At 38.4% G+C, this 11,566-nt stretch overlaps 1 protein-coding gene across 1 annotated transcript; it reads left to right on the top strand.

The window, feature by feature from the left end:
* Positions 1-6,778: 6,778 nt before the first annotated feature.
* On the top strand, positions 6,779-7,846 carry LOC113704647 (uncharacterized). The gene has a single exon (XM_027226530.2). The coding sequence runs from the start codon at positions 6,779-6,781 to the stop codon at positions 7,844-7,846; it is 1,068 nt and encodes a 355-aa protein (XP_027082331.2).
* The last annotated feature ends 3,720 nt before the right edge of the window (positions 7,847-11,566 follow it).

Here is an 11,566-nt window from a genome sequence, read left to right on the forward strand (position 1 = left end):
TTATCTACTATTGATCATTCTTAATTCTCCAATATTAATACACTCCCGATCCAAATATAGCCTCGAAAACGTGTACTCATTGTTCCGAATGAAATGAAATTTCGAAAGGTGAATTTTCCAACAAAACGCTTTAAAATATAAAAGAGGCTTTGTTCCATATAAATGGATTTTTAAATGGTCGAAATAAATAATTCGGAGAAAATGAGTAAATAAATATTTAAGTAAACTTGTAATATTCGATAAATAAGAAAATTTTCGGGTCCCCACAAATAGACCCACTAATGGGTTAGCTCACTACAAGAGATTAGATGATTAGCTACAAAATGTTTAGTTATGAAGCAAAAATCATAGCCTATAATAATGTATTGACTACAAAACTATAATTAATAGCCAAAAGTTTCAATCTTTTGCCTCGGTTGAAAAAGCTCATCAAAACAAACCTAATTATATCACTCAAGAGCAGTGGAATGATCTTTGCACATACTGGTCAAACCCCAAAATCATAGTAAGAGATCCCTTTAAGTACCTTTTTTTTTATCTATGTCTTACTTTAGTATTCATAAGTTTGGCCAATTCATCTAATTGGCTAGTTACAATTCCTGTAATACAATGCATTAATATTCTATTGTATTGCTTTGTTTCATAGGCAAGGTGTGCACAAAACAAGGAAAATAAAAAAAAAGTTAGCAATATTACACAACCAAGGGTTTGCATCATTTGTTGTAACCCACGAGGAGCTAGTAAATGCTAAGTGATAAATATATGTTAATATTGCTATTGTTATATTCTCTAACTATAGTTTCTTTATTTCAAAGTAAGAAAGAATCCAATGATGGTGAAGAAATTGATATGATCACAGTCTTCAAATATACTCATTATAACGAAACAAAAGGATGGTCAACACCATTGTCAGAGGCAAAATATGTAAGTATACCAAAATTTATTATAAAAAAAGAATAATGGTTTGTGGTTTTTTTTTAACAAATGCATGTATAGAGTTCCTTAATTAAAATTTTAAGGTTATCTAACATCTTTTGCAGAATGAAATGATAGAACTTTGGGAAAAATCAATTGAAGAGGGTAATCCTATGTCTCTAGATCAAATCGTTGATTAAGTTCTTGGTAAGAAATCAGGGTATATCAAGGGACTTGGTTATAGTCCAAAACCAATATCCATGTCATCTGTTTCAATACATGAAGAGAATAAGAAACTTGAAGAAACACTTAAAGAACATCAAGTGGAATGTGAGCTACTAAAAGAGCGTTTGGAATTGGTAGAAATTAAAATGCATCAAATGTCATCTGTGATGGAAAAGCATGGTAAACTGTTGGAGAAATTTTTTGGGGCCGAATATGCTTCAATTTTTGGCAATGGTTAGTTTCTTATACTTTGTTGATTTTTTTTGAATTCTTTTATGAAAAAAGAGAAGTTTGAAACATTTCTTGCTTTAGTTTTTAATTTTTATTACTTTTGAAAAATTTTTATATTTCAGCAAATATATTTTTCATTGTAGCTACTAATTAGCAGATTTGAGAAAGAGATGGGGCTTGGATGCTGAGACGAACTAGCCATTGTGATTAAGCTTTGGTCTTAATTTTGATAAGGGCTTTTAATAATTCAAGACTCTACTTCTTATAATTTTAGTTTATTTTTACAAATCTTGGAGCACTTGTATAGAGAATAACTTATTAGTATTCTTCTATGGGTTCAATTGTTTTGAATAATATTATTGGAACTTTGATATTCAGTAGATTCAAATATATGTGAAATAGTAGACTTTTTTGTATTATTCAATTTAATTTGTTGTCTTATACCACATTTTATTAAGTTGTATATAATTATCAAGTAAAAAAATTGGTTACAAAAAAAAATCACGTAATAGATCATAAACCAACTGCTCAAAAATCGACTACATTTCTTTTAATATCCTGGAATGGTTTAGCAAAAGCTGATCAGTTTAAAATTTTCTCTCTCTCTCTCTCTCTAAAAATTTCTTCAGCTTGCTCTACGTTTCATGGCTGCCCTTTAGCCGTCGGCTGAGGGGCAAGGATCTCCTACAGAAAAAAAATCTTTCTCCCAACTTTTTTCACAACCTTCAACATCTTTTATCCCAATTCGGCAAGCGACTGTCTACAAAGGTGAAGCTGCAGTCATTTTCTCCAGAGCAGATGCAGAAAAACTTGCGAAGCCATTTCGATGGTCTTTAGTTGGAAAATTCTCTCATGGGAGACCTTCTTTAGAAGATATTCGCAAGTTCGTTGCTTCATTAAATCTAAAAGACCACATTTTCATTGGCTTGATGGATTACAGGCATGTTCTGATCAAGTGCTCCGCTGAAACAGATTTTAACAGGATTTGGATGAGAGGGATTTGGCAATTAGTCAAATTTCCAATGCGTGTATTTCGATGGTCCCAGGAATTTCATGTGCTCAAAGAATCCTCTCTGGTTCTAGTTTGGGTTGAACTTCCAAATTTACCTATCCATTATTTTGATAAACATTCATTGTTTTCCATATTATCTCCAGTAGGAAGACCATTGTTTTTGGATTCGGCAACGGCTGCTGGGACGCGTCCTAGTGTGGCAAGGGTATGCGTGGAGATCGATGTAGCAAAGCCTGTTTTATCGAGAATCTGGGTGGTGGTTGAAGGAGAAACCGGCTTTTGGCAAAAAATTGTACCAGATGATATGCCAAGATATTGCTCATCTTGCTAGAGATTGGGTCATTCATCTGAAAACTGCAAGAAGAACTTCATCGATGGTGGACATCAACACCAAAACAATCAAACCAAAAGGCTTAAGCATGGTTCAAAGCTATCTGGAAATACTCAGCATAAATTAGTCATTACAAATGAATGTAATGACATAGAAGCTAAAGATAAATTATCAAAAGAGGGTACAACAGCTCCTGAACAAATGCAAATTTCTGGTGAGAAAGAAGACGAAGGAATTACAACAGCTGTAAGAAAGGAATCTGAGGGAACTGCTGACAAATGCAACACTGAAGCCAAAGGGAAAGCATCAATGGAATTCAAGTCAGCTACTGAAGAGGCACGACTTACGGGCGTAATTGAAATTGAAGGAACGTCAATAGGTGCAATGGAATATTCTAGAGCACTTGAGCAAAACGATGCAGTTGCCGATGCTTACGCGGTCAAGGAGGGAAAAAAAACAGCAGCTTCAAAAACTGATGCACATCCACAGTCGGTTGCTGATGTCGCCATGCATGTCCATAAGGAGCATTCGGTAGTGGAAGACCAATTGACAGTTTGCTATGGAAATGATTGTGAGGGGCCACAAACCGACAATTCCAATGGGAATAATTCAGCGGGGCCCCAGCTTATTGAGGAGCATAACTTGGGATTAGTTTATAATGAAAGGTCCGACACCACTGAGATAGATAATCTTTATGTCGACTTGCGTGGAGCTGATGATGAAGATTCCAAATCCAATGCGGCTGATGAAGTAGCTTTGCCAACTAACATAGGAAATTTATCTCCGAGATTGGTTATACCACGTGAGAAGTCGGCTGAGCCATCAATACACACTCTAAACATTGACCAATCTGTAGGTGTTCAAATGGATTGCCGACAAGATCGTTTTAAGGGTGTGCGAGCTGGCTTCCCATCCGACAGACAGCTACATTCAGCGACATCATCTCAAAACTCTTTCCAGGTTTTTTCTCATGATTAGTGGTTTATTTTGGAATATCAGAGGGGTTGCTAAAGCCCCTAATCTAAGAAGATTGATAAATTTAGTTCATGCTTACCATTTGAAGTTTGTTGTCATTTGTGAACCAAAGTTAGACGTGTCTAAAATTGAGTCCATTCGTCTACGGTTATTATTTGATTATTCCTTTGTTAACTTATCGGGTGATATTTGGATATTCTATAGTAGCCCTTTTGTGTGTTCCATTATTGGTAGTTCGGATCAGCATATTTCCATACATGTTCAAAGTTGTTTTCTTCTCCAATCATCATGTCTTTTGTCCATGCTAAATGTTCATTAGAGGAGCGGTGTGGCTTATGGTGTTCATTATTAAATGACAAGCCTGTTTCACTACCTTGGTGTATTGGGGGTGACTTTAATGTTATTTTAGCCCCTCACGAAAAACGAGGTGGACGTCCGTTTGCTATAGCGGAAGGAGCGGATTTCATGTCTTTTATGGAAGAGGCAGGGGTTTTGGATGTTGGCTTTTCAGGAGCTAGTTTCACGTGGTCTAATAATCGGAGAGGTAGAGCTCGGGTTTCAAAGAGATTGGATAGATTTTTAATTAATGGGTCTTGTTTGGATCTCTCAGACGTGATTTCTGTACTCCATCTGCCAAGACATCCCTCGGATCATGCACCATTGAAAATTACTTTTTCTGATCGATCAGACAATAGTCCACGACCTTTCAGATTTTTGAATGTCTGGACAAGCAAACCAGAACTATTGGATGTGATTCGACAGGCTTGGAATCAAGATGTGAGTAGATCTCCGCTACGTGTTTTGTGCTCTAAATTATTGGCAATGAGGAGGGCTATTCATACATGGAACAAGCAACATTTTGGGAATATATTTGATGTTGTACGTTCTGCGGAAGTGGTGGTCAAACAAGCAGAAGAATCGATGGATCAATATGCATCGGAGGAACTTCAGGTTGAGCTCAGTAAGGCTCAGGCAGAGTTGCGGAATGCATTGTTAATAGAAGAGCAATTTTGGAGCCAAAAAGCTAGGGCAAAATGGCTTAAACAGGGAGATCGCAATTCAAAGTATTTCCATGCGGTTGTAAGACAGAGACGGATTAAAGGAATAATACACCGAATCAAATTTAGCATGGACAAAAGACATGATGATTGGAGAAGAACGGAATTTAGGTGGACACCAATGCTGATATAGCAACTGAGGCCATATCATATTTCTCTAATCTCTTCACTGGCTATCTTGAGTCGTCTTCTGATATGCGACATATGATTCTGCACATGATATCGGAAGAGGAAAATAGAAAATTGGAAGAAGTGCCTTCGATTGAAGAGATTCATCGAGTCCTGAAGTCAATGGATGGGGATAGTGCTGCTGGCCCCAATGGCTTCACAGGCAAATTTTTTACATTAGCCTGGGAAATTATTGCCCAAGATGTCTACAAGGCAATTCTCAGCTTTTTCTGTGGGGCAGAGTTGCCTCGATTTATCACCTCTACCTCAATTGTATTAATTCCAAAAAAGCCAAATCCTCAGGAGTTTTCTCATTATAGGCCAATCAGTCTGTGTAACTTCTTCAACAAGTTGTTATCCATGATCTTAGCTGATAGAGTGGCTTCTCTATTGCCCAAAATTATTTCGCCCCAGCAGACAGGCTTTGTGAAGGGCCGTAATATAACAGAAAATTTTTTGCTAGCACAGGAGGTGGTGTCGGGTATTGGGAAAAAGACTAGAGGTGGTAATGTGGTAATGAAACTGGACATGTCTAAGGTATATGACCGAGTGGCATGGGATCATATCATTGGTGTTCTCAGGAGATTTGGCTTTGGAGAAAGATTCATTGATTTGGTTTGGCGATTGATCTCCAATGTCTGGTTTTCTATCATTATAAATGGGGCATCGCATGGTTTCTTTAAATCTACATGAGGCCTACGTCAGGGTGATCCATTATCGCCTGCTTTATTCATTATAGGAGCTGAGGTGTTACCTAGAGGATTGAATAATCTTGCTATGCAATCGGGGTTTGTGGGTTTCAAAGTCCACTTTGCATGTCCTACTATAACTCATTTGGCTTTTGCGGATGATATTCTAATTTTTTTCAAATGGATCCTCTTATTCTCTAAAGCTTATCATGCAGGTGCTAGATGCATATCAAAGGTGTTCTGGACAATTGATAAATGTGCTGAAAAGTTGTTACTTAGTACATCCCTCGACATCACCGGCAAGAAAAAAGGTGATTGAACGTCTCACCAAATTTAATTATCAACCATTTCTGATACGTTATTTGGGATTCCCCCTCTACTTTGGCAGATGTAAATCATCATATTTTGGGGAAGTTTGCCAATCTATCCTAGGGAGAATAAGGTCATGGAAATCAAGGATGCTTTCTCTTGGAGGCAAAATAGTTCTAATCAAACATGTGTTGGCAACGACGCCAGTACATCTGTTGTCAGCAGCGGTTATCCCGGGTAAGGTATTTAGAACTATAGAAAAAGCCTTCTCGACCTTCCTATGGGGGTCATCCTCCGAGGAGTCTAAATTTCACTGGATACGGTGGTCTCAGATGTGCTATCCGGTAGATGAGGGAGGAGTTGGTTTCCGGAGGTTACAGGACATCTACACAGCATTCTCATTCAAGCTTTGGTGGAACTTCAGAAAGGGATGCTCGTTGTGGGCTTCGTTCATGAAAGCTAAGTATTGTAGACTACTACATCCTTGTCAGGTAGAAATCAGGTCAATGGACTCCGCAATCTGGAGAAGGATGGTCAATGTAAGTCGACAAGTGGAGCTATCTATGCTATGGGATATAAAAAACGGAGCTTGTCATTTTTGGTACGACAATTGGTTGGGAGGGGGTGCCTTGTTTCTCCGTACGACGGTTGTCTCTAATTTGTCGTTTGGTGATTTTATCATCAATGGACACTGGGATGTGATTAGATTATATCAGACATTGCCGACGGATCTGGTTCCCTCTATTTTAGAGCATCCAGTCCCGGAAGACTGGGGTGAAGCTGAAGTCATTTGGATGTCCCAACATCTGGAAACTTCTCTCTAGCTTCGGCATTTCGGGATATTAAGCAAGCACGAAACAAGTCTATGGTTTTTGATAGCATTTGGCATCCTCAAATCCCACTCAAAATTTCATTCTTCATGTTAAGATTGTTGCTGGAGAGGCTGCCTTTACCAGATAGGTTATGTAAACTTGGTTTACATTTACCATCAAAGTGTTTCTGCTGTGATTCCGCATCTGAGGAGTCAATTGAACATTTATTTTCCAAAGGCCATATAGCTTCAACAGTTTGGAATTATTTTGGAGCTTCATGTGGATTGACTTTTCCAGGCTCTTCTTTACACTCCCGTATAGTGGGTTGGTGGTTGCACTCATATGATTCAGAGATACAGCGATTCATTGGACGCATTCTTCCCAGTATAGTATGTTGGCAAATTTGGAAAGCAAGAAATAAAGCATTATTTGAGGATGTCCATATGAGATCGCCCGCCATTTGTCTTGCCATTTCCTTGGAAATCCATACCATTGTGGAAATTTATTTCAAACAAGTTTTCAAGGCTCATTCATTCTATCATTTGTATGATTGGCCATATTCATCTCACACTTATGTCACGTACAAACTTGTTCGTTGGGAACCAAAGGAAACTGGTCGGTTTACACTAAATACCAATGGCTGTTCTAAGGGTAATCCAGGATTGGGTGGAGGAGGTGGGGTTCTTCGGGATTCACTTGGCATTCCTTTGATTGGTTTTTCGGCATATCTTGGAGAAACTACATGTCTAAGTGCGGAGGCCCGGGCTCTTCTTATTGGCATTCAAACATGCATACATAGGGGTTTTGAGAATCTCTATATTCAATCGGATTCTTTGGTATTAATTGGAATTCTTCAGAAACGTATTCACTGCCCTTGGAAGATTCGACGAGAGATTAGGCAGATTTGGCAGTTCGTGGAGGATCCTGATCGTTTTTCACATTGTTATAGGGAAGCTAACACAGTCGCTGATGCATTGTCCAATGTGAGCGTCTCTCATCCAGAGCATCAACTCAAGTTATACGACTCCTTCCACATGTTCCCAACTATGGCTCGTGGAGCAATTCGCCTCGACAGATTAGGGATGCCTTCAATTCAGAAAATTAAGCGTATAAAGGGCTGAGGATAAAGGAGAATTGGAGCTATTTTTCTTTTCAACTAAGCACCAAACATTTCTAGTTCATTTGTTGTCTTTATAGTTCAATCCTGTACTTCAAAATTGTAGACACCAAATTTTTGAATAATTTTTGTTCTATTTTTACTCTTTGTTTTAGTAATAATTCTTATCTATTTTTATTTGTTAATTTCATGATTTTGGTTTTAGACTTTTAGCACTTGTATAGCATTTTAGATTATTATTATCTATTATTTTATTTTAGTTTTATTTTGTATTCGTTTTTTCCCTTTTAGATGTTTATTTTATTGTAAGACTTTTAGCATAAAATTTGTAAAAAAAAATAAAAATAAAAGGGAAACAAGCTCACGAATCATGAGAAGCATAGGATCCTAGCCCTTTCTTCATGTTACAAGTTAAGCAGAAAAATGCATGGAAAAATTGCAGAAGTAAAAATGCAGTTTAGCCCATTTCTTTTTTTTCGCCGTTTTCCCATTACCCTTGCATTGCCTTGATTTTATCCTACCTGGCTCTCATCTGGAATGAAGAGTGATCGGATGGTCATAGAAAAGTGGGGAAATGAGATTTATCAAGGGCCGTAAAGATCAGGGTTTGAGGGATATAAAGAAGGAGGAAGGAACGGCTGATGGGAGAGAGAGGGCAGTGGCGGCTGAGTTTGAGATCAAGAGCGAAAGAAAGAAAAATAGAAAGCCATGAAGCTAGGGGAAAAAGGAAAAAAAGAAAGGAAAAGTGGGCGGCTGGGTAAAGAGTAGCGGAGAAAGTGAGGAACCTTCGGTGAAGGAAAAAGCAAGAAACTGGAAAAAGGGAGCCGAGGGAGAATATGGAAAACAAAAGAAAGTAGGAGGGATTGAGAAAGTTGGGCTCCGGGTAGAGAAAGGGAGAGCTTCCAAGCTGAAGAAAGTAGCTGCGGGCTAGGTTGGGAAGTGGGGCTTCGGCTAGAAACCAGAAAAAGAAAGGAGGGATCTTCGACTAGCAGCATCAGCGCTGGAAGCCTCTGCAATTCAGTTCGTGGATTTGGTTTTCAGAAACGTTCGATCTCTCGAGGTCCCTTTTGTTCACTCAGCAGTCTAAGCACCCTCAGGTAATCATGGGCTTTTCTCAATCTGGGTTTGACATAATTTTCATAGAGATCTGAACCTTTTACGCACGATGTTCTTCTTTTCTTAAGTTTCTGCCGATACTTGATGACGATGACTGTGAGTATTGTTCGGTGATGTCGTTATGTTGTTGATAGGCTTGGTGGTAGCCTCTTTTGCTCATTTAATGTGAATCTGAACTAAGAATTCAATTAAAAAAGCCATAAGCAGATAGCGTTTTCCCAAATGTGTAATCTGAGAAACTAAAAATCACATCTTTGGTCTGTTGGTAGGATTCCTGTCCGATATGGTTATTAAATTTGGCTGCATGAGGTTGCTGAAGTTTCTGGAATGGCTCGATTTTTTTTTTTTTTGGGCTTTGCTTGTCGTTTGATAGTACTTCCTATCTGTGTTTGCTGCGATTTAAAACAGCAATGGACGGCATAACATTCATGCAAACTTTTACACCAGAAAACTCATGAGTCGCAGAATTTTCATCTCCATTTTCACACGTTCTTTCTTTTCTGAAATTCTGGTGTTTAAGTCTACCAATTTCATGTTGAAAGCTAGGAAGAATGTTTGATGTGCTTGTTTGCATGATTTTAGAACGCTTTTGCGTTTAAATTTACGCTTAAAATCTGCTGCAACAAGTTCGATGCTTCTCGGTTTGAGGCAGCAGTACAGGCAGATAATCTTTTTTCTTCTTTTGGGGTGGCTGAAGTTCTTTGTTTGACTTAATGTTTTCTTTTAGGTCTGTTTGCGGTGTGATGTTAGCCTGTGTGTATGTTCGATGCAATTTAAAGTAGCGATGTGTGCAACAATACCGGACTGCAACATGGCCAATCCATGTGTTGTAGCCATAGGTTCTTTAGCACTTTTTTTGAAGTTTCGGATGCCTCAACAGCAATACAAACTCACGTTCAATTGATTTGGATTATAGCACTTGTTCATTATGTGTAGGATCTCTCTCTCCCTGCTCTTATTTTTGTTGACCTTGGTTGATCAGTCCTTGGTTTTGATGATTAACAAACCAAAATGTAGATTTGGACTAATGTTTTTATGTGAGAAATTTGTTAGAAGAAGCAAAAACAGGACACTCATGTCGGACGTCCGAAGGAATCTGTCGGACGTCCGAAAGGATGAAGAACATCAAGAAGGAAATTCTGTCGGACGCTCGTGAGGAAGTATCGGACGTCCGGATGGATCGGACGCACTCCTCGGACGCACATCGATCGTATCGGACGTCCTAAAAATTCCACGAAGATTTGATAACTCTCTGGACGACGTTCGGACACAGAAGCTCGGACGATAAAATTCCATCGGACGTCCGAACAACAACTTGACTGATTTTCGGACGATGGGATCGGACGATGACTAAGCTGTCGGACGTCCGACAGGCCAACGGCTAGTTTCGACAGCATTTAATATTTGACCGTTGGAGAGCCTTTTGGAGCCATTTCTCATCTTCTATAAATACCCCAAAACACAAGAATACATGGACCTTTTGCCAACACTATATACAAGCTTACAAGTGAGATCTTTGAGTAGAAATATTCTTTGTTGGTTGTATAAGGGGTTGGGAAAGTTGGGTTGTGAGGTTGCTCAAGTGAAGGTTACTCTCTAGGAGAAGTAAAACCTTGGTGAAGGTGAACCTATCATTTGGAGTGGTAAAATCTTGATAAAGGTTGCCTCACTTGTATAAAGTAGTTCTTAATTGAGTGGGTAAGCTTTCAATTGTAGCTAGTTGAGGGTTTATTTGGAGTGTAGTAAAATTCCTTTGCTCAACCAAAGTCTGTTTGGGGTGAGGAAGGAGTGAGCCTTCACTTGTACAAGTTGGTTAGCACTACCATCAATTGAAGAAGCTATTTGGTGGATTCAACTCCAAGTTTGGAAGTAGCTTGGGAGTTTGATTGGTTTGAATTTCTTTTACTTTATTGTTACTCTATTTTTGTGCTTTAAAATTGCTTATATTCTTTGTCATTGTATTTACTTGACTACTTGTCTGGTTGAGTATTTTGGTTGTATTTGGTTGCATCGGGGCTTACAATTTTGGGCTAGGAGTTGATAGGGATGAATGTATGATTTTGTTTGCAAAAGTTCTCTCATATCCAGAAAAACCCAAAATTTTGAAAGCAAGTTCAAGGCCTTTGAGTTTTCCAGTTCTTCTCTCGTGCGTTATGCTTCAGAATCCATCAACTCAAGTTGTGGGAGAGTGGAACTTCTTCTTTAGTTACTTTGGTCATACGCGTTTGTTTTCTTTCTTTCATTACTGGTGTTCATTTCTGTCTTGCACATTCTCGTTTTCCTGGCCATTATATTGAGGGGTTGGGATAGTTAGTTTCATTGTTAGAATGCCTTGATTATAGCTTGTTTCCTTTGTTGTTGCGCAAATAACTAAAATGTTTGAGAGTCGCGTAAACCTACAGGAAGAATTGTAGCTTGAAGTTGCAGAAACCAGAATGCATGGCGCGACCTTTGCATGCAATGATTTTCCAAAATTGCAAATCAGCCCCTTAAGTTTCATCTAATGCCACTTTAGCCCAAATAATTGAATAATTTAATCAATTATATCCCTTTAAACATATTATTTTCTCATTAATATGTCTTAACATGATTCTTGGATGGTTTTTAA

The sequence above is a fragment of the Coffea arabica genome, chromosome 8e (assembly GCF_036785885.1).
Source record: "Coffea arabica cultivar ET-39 chromosome 8e, Coffea Arabica ET-39 HiFi, whole genome shotgun sequence".
Taxonomy (NCBI): Eukaryota; Viridiplantae; Streptophyta; class Magnoliopsida; order Gentianales; family Rubiaceae; genus Coffea; species Coffea arabica.